This window comes from Chamaea fasciata, unplaced genomic scaffold, assembly GCF_029207755.1.
Source record: "Chamaea fasciata isolate MVZ Bird 193981 ecotype frontalis unplaced genomic scaffold, bChaFas1.0.hap1 SCAF_2, whole genome shotgun sequence".
In the NCBI taxonomy this organism is placed as follows: domain Eukaryota; kingdom Metazoa; phylum Chordata; class Aves; order Passeriformes; family Sylviidae; genus Chamaea; species Chamaea fasciata.
Window position 1 is genome coordinate 8,405,063 of NW_027094087.1, and position 15,015 is coordinate 8,420,077.

General features: G+C 38.8%; 1 protein-coding gene across 2 annotated transcripts in view; it reads right to left on the bottom strand.

The window, feature by feature from the left end:
• Window positions 1-6,002: 6,002 nt before the first annotated feature.
• The window catches only part of GBE1 (1,4-alpha-glucan branching enzyme 1), a 138,079-nt gene continuing 129,066 nt past the window's right edge, over window positions 6,003-15,015 (bottom strand). For both annotated transcript variants that reach the window (XM_066208439.1, XM_066208445.1), the window contains one exon: window positions 6,003-8,058. In XM_066208439.1, coding sequence (XP_066064536.1) covers window positions 8,002-8,058 — 57 coding nt within the window. In that variant the 3' untranslated portion in view covers window positions 6,003-8,001. The remainder of the gene's footprint in view (window positions 8,059-15,015) is intronic.

Below are 15,015 nucleotides of genomic sequence, written 5' to 3' on the forward strand. Positions count from 1 at the left end.
ATCTTCAGTCTCTCCTCTTATCCCCACCCTAGAAACTCCCAAAGCAAGGCTAACCCCAAATTCTGACTGATGACTGAAAACTGGGATTGCCTCAAACATCCATAAGTAGTAGTGACACAGGTGTTACAGAATACAGAAAGGCTCAAGAGTGTTGCCTTTGGTCTAAAACCACTGTTAGGAACAAAGAAGACAACAAAAACCCAGAAGCAGCAGTCAGCAGCTAAAAGGAGCTTTGTGCAAAAGTAATGGTTAAAATTCCATACATTTTAATGATCAGGTTTTCATTTCAGTTAATTTTCCGTATCTTTACTGAACCAGAAGGAAGTCTCACTAGAAGTTTCTATCCCATCCTCCCACTTAATAATGAATAAAGTTTTATGAAAGATTTTACATTAGAACTTACTTCCATTTTGAAGTAGAAAAATATTTTTACACTTTTCTACAGAGATAATCATATGCTACTACTACAAAAGAACAAGTCCAAGAACTTTTAGCATGAAATGGAGTTAATATATAGACTGTCAATTCCTTCATACAGGTGATACATACCTGAACAGCAGGATAATTAACCTATTCCAGGTGTCTCACTCTACAACCCAAGTAAACACAAGATACACAACCCAGTGTTTTGTGGAAGTCAGCTAAGGAAAGTTGGGATTTATCTCCTCCCTTTTATTTCAAATGACTTTCAAATTACTTCAAGCAACTTCACCTGCTTTCTTCCTGCCAGCCAATTTCTTTCTGAGGTGGACAGTTCACTCAGTTTTTGCTGGAGGTGGTGGTTTGATCCCAGCAAACAGCCAAACACCCCTGCAAAGGTGCTTGCTTAGCCTCCTCTCCTCCAGGATGGTGAGGGAATAGAAGGAAGGTGAGAATACTTCACAGGGAGAGCAAAAGGTGCATGTACAAGCAAAGCAGAAACAGGAATTCATTCAATACTTTCCATGAGCAGGAAGATGTCGAGGTACGCCCTAGCAAGGGGTGAGTGAGGACAGGGTAGGGAAGAGAAAGCCTTCACACTGTGCAAGCACCATTCAGCAACAGCCAAAACACTGATTTATCAATACCCTTTCAGCATGAACCTGCCCCACCAGACGCAGTACCCCAGGACAGCCGGGTGCTTGTCCCCAAGTCCTGCTCTGCTGGGTTTGGCTGGGATAGAGCCAGATTTCTTCACAGTGGCTGGTATGGGGCTGTGTTTTGGGTTTGGGCTGAACACAGAGATGTTTCTGTTATTGCTGAGCAGGGCTTGCAAAGAGCCAAGGCTTTTTCTGTTTCTCATACAGCCAGGCTGGCAGGGAGGATGGGGGTGCCCGGGATTTTGGGAGGAGACACAGCCAGGACAGGTGACCCCAACTGCCCAAAGGGGTATTCCAGACCATGTGATATCCTGCTCACTGTATAAAGTGGGAGGAAAAAGGAAGAAGCAAGGAATGTTTGGAGTGGATGGATGAGAAACCGATGGCATTTGACTTCCCAAGTCACTGTTATGTGTGATGGCTGAACAACTGCCCAAACATGGGATGCAGGGAATGAATGGAAACTGGCCAATGTGACACCCATTCACAGAAAAGGGTGGGAAGGAGGATCCCAGTAATTATAGACCAGTCAGTCTGACCCCAGTACCTGGCAAGATAATGGAACAGTTTATACTGAGTGTCATCATGCAGCACCTACAGGATGGCCAGGGTCTCAGGCCCAGCCAGCATGTGTTTAGGAGAGGTAGGTCATGTTTGACCAACCTGATCTCCTTTTATGACCAGGTGACCCGCCTGGTGGATGCAGGAAGGGCTGTGGATGTTGTCTATTTGGACTTTAGCAAGGCTTTTGACACTGTCTCCCACAGTATACTCCGGGAAAAGCTGGCGGCCTGGGGCTTGGACAGGAGCACTCTTTGCTGGGTTAGGAACTGGCTGGATGGCTGGGCCCAGAGAGTGATGATGAATGGTGCTGTATCCAGCTGGCGGCCAGGCACCAGTGGTGTTCCTTAGGGGTCTGTGCTGGGACCAGCTCTGTTCAATTTTTTCATTGATGACATGGATGAGGGTATCGAATCTTTCATTAGTAAATTTGCAGATGACACTAAACTGGGAGCATGCGTCGACCGCTTGGAAGACAGGATGGCTCTGCAGAGAGATCTGGAATGGTTGGGTCAATGGGCAGGATCCAATAAAATGAAGTTTAATGAGTCCAAGTGTCGAGTCCTTCACTTTGGCCACAATAACCCCCTGCAGCGTTATAGGCTGGGGATGGTGTGGCTGGACAGTGCCCAGGAGAAAAGGGACCTGGGGGTTCTGGTCAGCAGCTGGCTGAACATGAGCCAACAGTGTGCCCAGGTGGCCAAGAGGGCCAATGGCATCCTGGCCTGTATCAGGAATGGTGGGGCCAGCAGAAGCAGGGAGGTCATTCTTCCCCTGTACTCAGCACTGGTGAGGCCACACCTTGAGTATTGTGTCCAGTTCAGGTCCCCTCAGTTTAGGAAGGACGTTGAGATGCTTGAACGTGTCCAGAAAAGGGCAACAAAGTTGGTGAAGGACTTGGAAAACAAGCCATATGAAGAACGACTGAGGGAACTGGGGCTGTGTAACCTGGAGAAAAGGAGACTCAGAGGTGACCTTATCACTCTCTACAACTTCCTGAAGGGTAGTTGTAGACAGCTGGGGGTTGGTCTCTTTCTCCAGGCAGCATCTGACAGAACGAGAGGACACAATCTCAAGCTGTGTCAAGGGAAATATAGGTTGAATATTAGGAAGAAGTTTTTCACAGAAAGAGTGATTAAATATTGGAATAGTCTGCCCGGTGAGGTGGTGGAATCACCATCCCTGGATGCGTTTAAAAGGAAACTAGATGTGGCACTTGATACCATGACCTAGTTGAGGTGTTAGGGCTGGGTTGGACTCGATGATCTTGAAGGTCTCTTCAATCCTACACATTCTGTGATTCTGTGAATGCTTTATTTTGCACTGCTTGTGTGCATGGCTTTTGCTTTTCCTATTAAGCTGTCTGTATCTCAACCCACGGGTTTTCCAGCTTTTACCCTTCTGATTCTCTCCCTGATCCCTGTGGTGGGAAGTGGGAAAGTGGCTTCCTGAAGCTTGGCTGCTGCCTGGGGTTAAACCACGACACCCCTTACAGCACTGGCAGTTCGGTTTCTTCAGTGCTTGCAGACACACCTCTCTTCCTAAATGCACTCTATCTATTCTGTCATAAACCTCATACCACCAGCAAAGACAGAATGATGTAAATATAATACATTGAATATTCCATAACAGACTGTCCTTGCTCTAGACGTTTAAATTGTCATCTGTGAGGCACAGGCAGAAGAAACAAGCAAGCTGAGAAAGTTCACTCCTAGCTTTTAACGATAATTTGGAGTTAATTTGACGTGGAGTCAAATGGCATGGATGATTAGTGCTGCATCAGTTTTAATACTCCCCTAATATTGAGAAATCATTGTCTTCATCTTAACTTTCTAAGACAGTTTTCAGACCTAGATCAATTAAAGACTTAGATTTTTTCAGTGTTCAAAATAGCTTTGTAAATATGCAAAACCTGTAGCTAAGCTCAGACTGATTTCTTCAATGCCTACAAATTTTTACGTTTTTCTCCTAATGTATTTTAGGATTTAATTTAGCATGAATAGCCGAAACTTATTTATATTTACAGGGTTCATATTGTACTCACAGGCATGAAAAATATAATTTGTCTCATCTAATGAGTCATCATTAGCTTTTGTTTCTACCTTTCCACAAGCAGAATATTTTTAATGTATTCAACTGGAGTTATTTTTACCCAACAACTTACATAATTATTTTTAAGAAGAGCAGTCATATGTCAGCCCATCACTACTACTGCAGCTTATTTTCACATAAATCAAAAAATGAAAAAGCCTATTTTGAGGAAACATTCCATGAAGAAAAATAATACTTTTCTCTCTATATAAAGGCAAACACGATCAAAACTTTCATATTTCCTTTTTTTCTTAAATGTTTGTGAAACTTTCAGCAAGATGCTGCTTCTCTCCTCAAGAATTTGAAACCAAGTCTAGATAATCTGGAAGACCAATCAGACTTGAAAAGTAAGACTGGCATAAGAAAAAACTCTCCATCACAGCAAATTACACTCTCAACACTTTCAAAACACCTGCACCATAAATTCTGAGGTGCGAAAACACACATATGTTCAGAGTCTTCCTTGGCAAAACCCTCCCAACTAATTGTTACAAAGACGCCACTTACAGGCTGACTGTTATGAAACTGATATCCCAGCTAAGGTATGATATATAAAAATATGGAAAACATTGCTTCATCTCTGGAGCAGTAGTTCAACAATGACAACACGCCTGGTTTGTAAACATCAGTCAATGATAAAATACTTAAACGCAGAATAATTAAATTCCCAGAAAATTAAATTATGAAGCAGAAGACAGGCAAACCATGCATCTCAAAGTATCTCAAAGAGAATGTCCACATTTATTTAAGTTAAAGGATAGAGCTTCTGCTGTTCATTTAGTTAAACTTCACTCTTTACTACTTAACTACTGAGTTATTTTTAAGCTCTGAGAAATGAGAATTAAATAGACAGGAAGTTCTTCCTTTAATCATTAATGGGTTGTTAAGAACCCGGAGTCATGAAAAAAATAGGGAAGCTAAAACTACTTCAAGATGCTTAAAACATCATTTGAAAGCAGAACTGTGACTGACAGATTAATACACAAAAATACCACGTTGTAGTATCTGCAAGTACCACACAATTGCTTATCTGGTATCTTACTGTTCACACAGCTGTTCTCCCTTTGGCAGAGTATTACCAGAACCACATTCCTGTCTTTCAGAACACATGGTTAAAAAAAGTCTTTACTAATTTGAATAGAATGAGCAAGGAAAACTTCACAGGAGAAAGCATAAAGAGTTTTTCCCAATTAAATTTGTTTTCCAGAAGTACTCACCAATCTTAAATAATGACTCCATTCTTCATCTTCAAAATAAACCTCAGGGCAGTAAAGCTTGAGTCGTGGGAGAAGGAGAAAACAGCGGGGAAATTAAAACATTGCTCATAGGACACACCAGTGTAGTGGATGCCTGCCTGGTATCAGAATAAGCACCTGGTCTGGAGAGTAACTTGAGTTATTAAGTACAAAGAACCTTCACACACACAGTGCAAGACAGAGGGGAGGTCAGCCTGAGTCTTTAGATAAACTGGCAGGTGAAGGTAAGCCTGAGTTCTCATGGTGTGTTAGAGAAACCATGGAGTGACAACTTCTGGGACCAGGGATAGCAAGTATTCCCAGGTGACAGGGAACTCTACATTTCCAAATGCTGAAATATAAATCCTTATCAGTCCTGTACACTAAAGAGGTTGTCTTTAAAGAGAGTTCCTTCACTATGTCTGAATTTCTGTGGAGAGCTTTGTGCCCTGGATTATAGGACCACAGACCACTTCATTTACATCCCTGATGGAGCTAAGGTGTGTTGATTTGAGGTGTGGCCAACCAAAAAGGCTCTGGAGCTCATCTGCTTCTCAGAATGTGCCAGGCTTCAACCAGACATGGTGACAACCTCAGTACATGACTATAAGGAGAGGCCTTGGTTGCAATGTCATTAGAAAGAAGGTGGAAGCTGAATTTCTCTTCATAATCCATCAATATTTGAAGAGCAGGAGGAAGAAACTGGCTTTCCATTGGCATTGAAAAGCAAAATTTTCCAGTCTTGCAAGACAGGCAGTAGCACACTCACCATTAAAATGCAGAGGTGGGCTCCAAAACGCCATAATTATTATGCTTTCTGTATTTATATGTTCACCTTGCAAATATTTTTGTTCACTCTTAATAATCTATCATTATGTTAAAGAAAATATGCATAGGTCAAATATTCTACCAATCTCATATGAATGTTTCTGACCAAGACAAGTCCCTGATTTTAGGATGGAGCAAAATTTAATCTGTCTTTCAGTGTTAAGACTGCTGTAAAATCATTTTGCAATGCAAGGAATGAAACCATATATGCATTTGTTTTCTCCTCCTCAGAGTTTATTTTGCATGTGATTTTACAGTTTATACTTCACATCATACATTTATTCCTTCACTTGAAGGAAAAAAGGTTTGACACAGACGCTTGCCATTACATTTTGAAACCTGGAGCTGGTGCCAATAAAAAAACAAAAAACAAACAAACAAAACAAAACAAAAAAAAACCAAAACCCACCCTATAAAATATATTAGATCAATACAGTGTAAATATAACATGTATTAGAAGTTGCTCGTTATTTCACTACAAGGAAAACAATCTGGGGGGAAAAAAAATGATAATCAGTTCCAGTTGCTAAAACAGTTCAGTATATTTTATTTAAAGTCAGAGCGTAACAGGAATGCTTTTATTAGCTCACAACCAAACAATGATCAAACTGGTGCAGAGGAAAATGAAGCATGATCCTATGGTACTCAACTGCAATATAACATTCTCTGCCACACAGAACAGATCCAACTTGGGGATGTTCACAAAGTCCTTTCAGTGTGAACTCTGCAAAAGACTGTTTCCCATCATGCTGCATTATTCCATCCCTTATTTTGCTTAAGAAGTAAGCCACAAGCCAGCATTCCAAGAACTGTGATTGTAAGCGTTGGCACCAACTATTCAGTAGTTTACACAATGGTTCACAAAGGAAACTGGGTAAAATTATGACTTGGAAATGGTCACGGACATCTTCCTCTTTGGCTACTTTAAAAGTTAGAAAATTCAGATTGGTACAAAAGACATTCATTTCAGAACCAATTTGAATATGTTTTTAAATAAGTGGAACAAAATAAAGCCTGTCTCGTTAATTTGGTATTAATTTTCCAGAATACTCTGCAATACATTTTCAAATATACAAAATCTTACTCTTTACAAAAAAAGTTGTAGCTCATGAAGGAACTCACTTGAATTATCTTAGCAGCACTCCAGTAATTAACTATTTTAATTTTAATTTAAAAAAAAAAAGCAGAAACAAAAAAAACCCCTTAGTTTGATCACTGAATTTTGAGACTGCTTCTTCACGAGAAGCAATGTTTCAAAAGTTATAAAAGTGCAAGAACATCCTCATGTTCCAAGCTGAAAGGCAGCTTCTGGAAGTAGTGAAATCAGTATTGCAAGGTCCTGATGTTAGTGAAATAAATGCAGTGGGAAGAACTACACTTATAGTACCTCTTCCAGTGTGGTATTGTTGCTTTAAGACCAAAACATGCCTCTCACTGAACATTTTAGTGATCTAAATAAATAGTTGTGTCATTTTTGTCCAGCTGTAGCAAGTGAGATGCTCAGACTAAGTGATTTGGGTGGGAGCAGACAACCAGCACACACAATAGCATCAGCAGGCCCCCACTCAATCAGCCTGCTCCTTTTGCTGCCCAGCATTTTTGTGCATTTGTAATGAAATAAAAAATGGCAAAGTACAAGACTCTCAGAGGACCTTCTCATCCATTTGGACAAACATTTCTAATTCCATGTTAGACTTCATTGAAGAAGAGGAGCCTCAAATTAGGTCCCACAAACCATTAAGGCTGCCTTTTAGCCAAAAACTTCTGTTTTATTTAAGCAAACTACTTACTTTTAGTAAGAAGCATTAATATATAATCAATATTTGAATTCACTATCAAAATGAGGATTATAAGAAATTACAAACTTTGGAGCAGGATCACTCTTATCATTCCCGATAAAATTCTGTAAACAACAATTTAATTGAGAATACCTGCTGCTTTGCAACACCTTAAGTGTAATTTTGTACTACTAGAACTACAAACCCAACAATTTCCTCTCTGCCTCTTCATAAAGCTTCCTCGAAAGAGGGTCTAGCAAGTCAAGAGCTCTGCAATTACATGTGAATATTAATCTTACATTTTAAACACCTAACATTACTATACTCAGCCTCAGAAAGCCTCCTTAGAGCAAGTTTTGTTATACTTAGGACTAGTACAGTGCATCAGCACTTTGTGACTTGCTTCTTCGGTGGTAGTTATGGGGAACTTCACTTTGGGATGTCCGTGTTGTGAAGCACAAGAGCCACTCTGCTTGGAATGTACACCTAGGAAAAACATGACAAGAACAAGCTGAAAAACCCAGAAACTTTACAGGACACAACTTCTAAATAACAGCACGTGGAAAAAACCCACGCATTTTAACTGTTAAAAATCTGTCATTTGGGCCCTGTTATGAGTCATAAATATCATATTTAAAGAATGATTATTGACTGCTTAGTCCCTAGCACCGGAATTGCACAAGATAAAAATTTTAAAGGCAGCCTGATTACAATCTGTTTTCTATCTCTTTTCTATTTTTCTTTTAATAGCTTATCTTGATATATTTTAGGTGGCTACCAGGAGAGGGCCTCCTATGACTTACAATGACCAGTTTCAAAAACCTGAGAACATCTAGGTCAACAGACTGGACAGTAATAAATGACAAAGTTTTGTCATTTGCTGTGAATTAAAGTTGTCCCAAGGCCTGTGATGTCATTTCATACAGGTAAATAGCAGAAATAAGACACACCAGCATACTCTTCACACTCTTGGCACCTATGGAATGTCAGTGTGTGAGCAATAATACCCACTCTCAACACTGGACAGAATCAAAATAAACCATCTAAATATTCGCATTTTATTTCCTTTTTTTTTTTTTCCTGTATACCACAAAAATATCCAAACACATATAACCAAAAGACTCCTCACAGATCACAAAAGAACTCGTGGCAATGTATTTTGCATGACATTCCTTCCAAGCTGAGCAGAGTCACAATCAGAAAACAAGACCGATATGTGCTATCTACCAATTACCTTGATACACGGTACTCCATCAATTGTCAGGTCTATGAATGTGTTTTCTGAACAAGTAAATAAAAATGCAATTATAAAAGGTAACACAAGATTGAAGATTATTGGCTCCATTCTGACAATGTCCTCTTTTAGACTATCCTTCATCCCTGTGGAATGTCTAATATTCTGCAATTTCAGCTGCGTTATCTGCTAACGAGAGCCTGACGGCATGAAAGGCTTCCATTGTTTTCAAAACAGAATAAAGCAATAAAGCAAAGAGCTTTAGGAAAAGGAGAAAAAGGAAAAGAACAGCTGATCTTCATTGAATCAGACAAAGCAGTGTCCAATGCTTCTTGAAAGGCAGCGAACATAATGATTTCCCCTAAGGTTTCAGTGATAAATAGCTTCTATAAACTGGTGCAGGAGAGGAAATACTTAATGAAGTCAACTACCTCAAAACATATAGATAAAGGAGAGGTTTTGAAGTTGCGCACTGAGAAATTCAGCACTCTGGGTTTGGATGATGAAGTGAGAAGGGAGAAGGAACAAACAGAAGTAAGTTTTCTAAGAAAGGATTTGTAAAATCTTGTTTCAGTTATGGAGAAAAAAATTAACATTAATGCAGGACACAGAAATTCTCAATTATATTCTGGTCAATAATGTGTCAGATCCTAGGAGGAGTAAATTAGCCCAATTCCTTTAAAGTCAATTTACATCAGCTGAGAATCTGAGAGCAGTGTTGATCGTCCAACTCCAACCCCTTCACTGACAATCAGAATTTTAAAACTGGTTTAAGCACAGTTTAAGAACTTGTGCAGATGATTGTATTTAAAGTAATGACAGATATATTTGCCATGAAGATATATATCTGCCAGCTTATTACTTTAGTCACTTGTTTTTTTCCTTACCTAGGGAAATTAGCATGCTTTTTAGAGTTTTTTTATCTTGGTGGGCTTCTTGCTAAATCATAGAAAAGCCACATATGGCACTATCTCCTAATCTTATTTCACTGGCCAGTGTAACCACTTCTGAGCCTATTTGTTGCAAAAAGCAACAATTAAGGCATGAACAATAAAAAAGCAACAATTAAGGCATGAACAATAAAAAAGCAACAATTATTGATTAAACATATTAATTATTACAAACAAGATTATTAATTATTCATTCCACTGGTGTACAAATTTTTAAAAGGAAAAACACTACACAACTATTAGATAATACCCATTACAAATATACAGGTATTATTCCTTTCCCCCAGTCCAACAATATTTCCAGAAATATTACATTCTATGTGCTCTGGTTTTATTACTTGTTTAAAGAGACAGAACTCAGAACATTTGTGTGATGGACTGTGAAAGAAAAATGTGACCAATGAGGTTGGAAAGACCACTTGTCTTTCCTGAGGTAGGTGAAAACTGGAAGATTATCTGCCCAGGATCCCAGCAGGGTTTTCAGCCCAGATTTCTCACCTCCACTCCTCCTTCTGACAGCCTGAACCACAAAACTTTCCCAGACTTTTTACTCCAGTATGATTCCTTTTCTTTCAGCATCTCTCACCTGAATTACCATTCCTGTAGTAACATATGCCTCTTAACTTAAATTTATTTTCTCTCTGTTTTTCCTGAGTGTACAGACTGTTTCAAGCCAATGTACCAAGTCAACTGTGCTGCAAGCTGCCATGAAGTGACACCATTAAAAAGTCAGGAATCCATTGCTGACAGGATAAGCTGAAACACAAGAATTTTACTGTATGTTTGAATCCAGACACTTTCAAATATATAAACGTATGGATCATCCTTAGCTCTAGATGTGTCTGGATTGGACCTTGAACATTCAGCTGATCTATGATTCACTCTAGTTCAGTGTCATCTACAACTGTGCTCTGTCTCATCATGCTGGTTACTGCTCCAGACTCCAAGCAGTATCAGCTCCCTGACAATTCCTACAACCAGTCCCTCACAATTCCTTGATACCAGTCAATCAGAGCCTCTGCTGACATGGCAGTGGCCCAGCCAGTTTTTAATCTTAACCAGCCCTGTCGCTCCTCAGCTCCTAGGCAGGAATGCTGCAGGAAACAAGGCTGAAAGTCTTACTAGACTGACTGGAGCAGCCTTGTGCACACAGCTTGAGTCACTTCATCAAGAAAGCAATCAGGCTGTCCATACATGTTCTGGCTTTGCTAAATCCAGGCTGGCTTTCTGACTGACCCACCTCATGTAACCCACTTGCCTGGACACAGATTGCAAGAGGAGGTGGTTCTTGTCTTCTGGAGAACTGCCCTAGAGACCCCTCAGCCTTCATTTTCAGCCTCAGTTCAGTTGTCAGAAATTTCCCCTGACCACTACGATTTTTCTCAGATAATAGTCCCCAGCCTTGCAATCATGTCACTGAAATCATCCAAGCCTCTGGGTGTATCCCACTTATATACAGCCTCTTTAACCTATTGCTCTGCTACTTTATTTTCAGTGGTGCACCATCACACAAAAGAGTCTGAAAGCCGAGTCTGCCCTTGGAGTTTGAGCCAAAAAAAAGACACTGAATACTCCTGTATTGTCCATATTATCCATCAACGTTTTGAGTCTTCCCTTTGTCAAGGGACTTGCCTTTTTTTATCAACAGATTTGCAGAATCACCTTCTTGGCCTTCTTCGTTTATTTATATATAGTATACAGCCTGAGATCTGTATCTATCACTAAGTAGGTAAGTATACTAAAAGTACATAGAGGTTTCCTGATTAAAACCATTACAGGAAACCTAGGTATTCATCAGCAAAAAACACTATCAGAGAGATCTAATTTTTTTGACTTTTTCCATACCCTAGGAAGAGTGTCTCAGAAGTTTATTCTTTTATATACTGCTGCTGAATTACGCACTTTCAATTACCGGCTTCAGTTCTCTTGATCTCTGTTCTTCTAACCTGTTTTTTCTGATCACAAGTTTTATCCCATTCATGTCTCCATCACCATTTCCCAAGGCTCAAATTGATGAACATGGACAGAAGTGAAAACCCAAATAACGGAACACTGAAGAGCATTCATTCATAGATAGCCCACAACTTGACTGTCATCAATCAAATCACCCTCATAGTCTCTCTTCTGTTTCAAGGTTTCTGCTCATCCTGAAGACTCCCTCCAGCCACCTCCTCCCCTCCAGGCTCACCCATGCTGGAAAGGGCCTCAGGAGACCCAAACTCCCTGCTGAAAGCAGGGTGAGCTCTGAGCTCAGAGAAGGCTACTCAGGATCTCAGTGAATTTTCCCTCTGCTCTCTGTATCAATTGCTAACTTACAACCTCAAACCCTCTAAGGTTCACACAAACTCCACTATTTTATGAAGCCAAGAAGACATCTAAAAACACACACAGGAAGGTCCATGAGGCCTTTTCTGATGAGGGAGTGGAAAACGTCAGATCTGTTTGAGACAGGATGACTCAGCTGCAAAGACAGATTTTGACAAAGGGAACTTTCAGATGTTTAGTCATTAAATGTCACTGAAAGTACTTTTATTCTCAGTTTGGAAGGAATGGAGTAACTGCTGTTACTTCACCTGTAGATGTGCTAACAGGGAGGATGATGGAGGATAGGAATCTCGTTTATAAGTCAAAATGGGTTTTTGTTGGCACCTTTGACCTTTTTATACTACATATCCACATGAGGCAACTGCACTGTCTGAAACTAGGCAAGTCCCACACAGATCAAGACTTCTGGCACTAAAACAGTATCTCTAGCAAAGAGACAAAAAAATTTTTTATAATCAACCTATTTCCCACCAATTATCTATCAAGATCATAGTCTATTCATGCTGGCTATCTCACAAACAGGAAAAAAACAAGTGGTACTACTACTATTGGACAGGAATGTAGAATGTTTTCAGCCAAATTCTTACTCTTTATACTTTTTTTTTTTTTTTCTATGAATATCCAGAAAACTTCTAGGAAGAAAAAAAGAAGTTTAAAGGGTTAAGAAAAATACAGGAATATCACATGTAGGAAGCACCTGTGAACAACAGTAGCTATAGGCAGAAATACCACCTTACACATTTCAGGACAGAACTAAAATACATAGCAATCTCCAAATGTATCTAAAAATCCACAAGCAAGAGGTTCTGCAAATGACAACTGCTACTTTCAGAGCTGTCAGACCAATTCAGTACCAGGTGCAAGCATGACCAAAATTGGCTGGAACTGCAATGAACTACTCTTCATCTGACTTTCAGGATTGGAAAACACCAAGCCCTAAAAATAATTTCAAGGTCATTTTGTAACAGATGGGAGAATTACTAGAACTCAGAGCTAGATCAGGCACTGCAGAAAAATACTCAGTAGCACATATTGCAGCTGGTAGATGCAGAAGGCAATGTCACAAGAGCCTGTGCCAACATTATCCCAAACTTTTAATTAAAATGGGGGCTTTAGACAATCTCCTGTCCCAGTATCACCACTAACTATCACACATGGACACTATTCTGAGAAAATAATTAACCATCAAAGAATAAAATAAATGATAGCTCTTCCTTTCTGATTATAATTTATTATACAAAACCCCACACATTTTGGTTTTCATTTTGTTAGATATTGCACATGACAAAGAAGGTATGCTTAAAATCATGTGAAATTCTGCCTTCCAATTTGTTTTTCCATTTACAGCTATATAGCATGAATATGCAGAAAATAATTTCTTGCAGAAAATAAATTGTCTTGCTTCATTTATACAAAAGAAGTCCATATACTGAAGATGGTGTGTCTCAAAATTTCCTCTATTATCTTCTGCACTCTTTTTTCAGGTTGAGAAAAAGTACTTTAAAAAAGACAGCAAAACCCCCTGAAAAACAAGTACACTGAAGAAGAAGATAGGACGAAACAAAATTACTAACAGTAACTTTACATTACATTTGCTGCTGGTTTTAAGAAGTCAAGTGATCAATGAAGATGAACAAATGAATTTAGAAGTCTTAATCATGAAGAGGTGAAAATCAGAATGACCTTTGTGGCATCAAATACTGACTGATTCTCCTAGTTTGAACAGTTAAGTTTCTAACTACAAACATTCTTTCATTTAATCTGTATACCTGTGCATGCCAGGGGGGAAAGCAGTTAAAGATTACATCAGTCCCTTAAAATTCAATACATAAATCCTTATCATGAAAGTTATTTAAATGAGTATTTTCAAAGCTAAGGTCACTAAAAGCTCTTAGATAATTTCAATCTATGAGAATATTTTAATTTGTCCACAGACTCAAGGAAGCAGGAAGTTGCACTTTGACATTGAATAGTATACATTAAGGCCAAGGTTAAAAACTCAAGCCTGTAATAAGGATATTCTTAAAATAAACTATATAATTTCTCTTTCATTTAATGTGAAAAGATTATATAGCTGAATGCCAAAAATAGAGAAAGACAAAAAAGACAGCCCTGGGGACAGGGGAAAAGGAATACTCTGATATCTATTATTTTTTTTAACTAATTGGAATGAACTACAGAAAAAGTAAATCCATGAAAGTCAAAATATGTTAAGCAATAATATTTCACAATAAATCATATACTACTTTTCCAATGACACAGCATCCTCTGCAATATTCCACTTAGCCTGCTTATCACTCAGTTTCTGCTGGTGCACAAAGAAGGAAAGTATAACCTCTCCATTTTCATATAAATCCAAACTCTTGGCAGGGTACAAAAAAATGACTGGGACACTTATTGATAGCTAGTTCTTTCCTAATGCCAAATTCAGTTGAGTTGGACACCTTAGAAAAGACCAATGAGACATTTTGAGTGATGTGTTATAAAAAAATTACACTTTTTCTTCTTCTGCCCCAAATCTAGGTTTCACATCCAACCACAAAAGCCAAGTTAGGAACCAACAAACAAATTAATCCATAAAGGGACACTAAGATCTGACAGGGGTTGAAATGTATGTGCAGCACTTGGCTTACATCTTGAAAAAAGATGATGAGATATAAGCCAGAATAAAGGTATATAGAAGCATTCAAGAAGCACACATCTTTTATAAAACATACCTCCAAAAAGACTAATATGAGAATATCAGAGTGAAGTTGTAAACAGAAATGAAGCTGTGTTAAAAAGAGTCTATTCTTACAGTGACAAAATGGCTCACAGCTTGTTATTAGAAAGTTGATTACATGGAATGTAATGCAAATGTAAATGTAAATCCATTTTATGTATTTGTTAACAATCCATTATTAAAAAAAAACAGTGAAAGAGAAAAATTAGTAC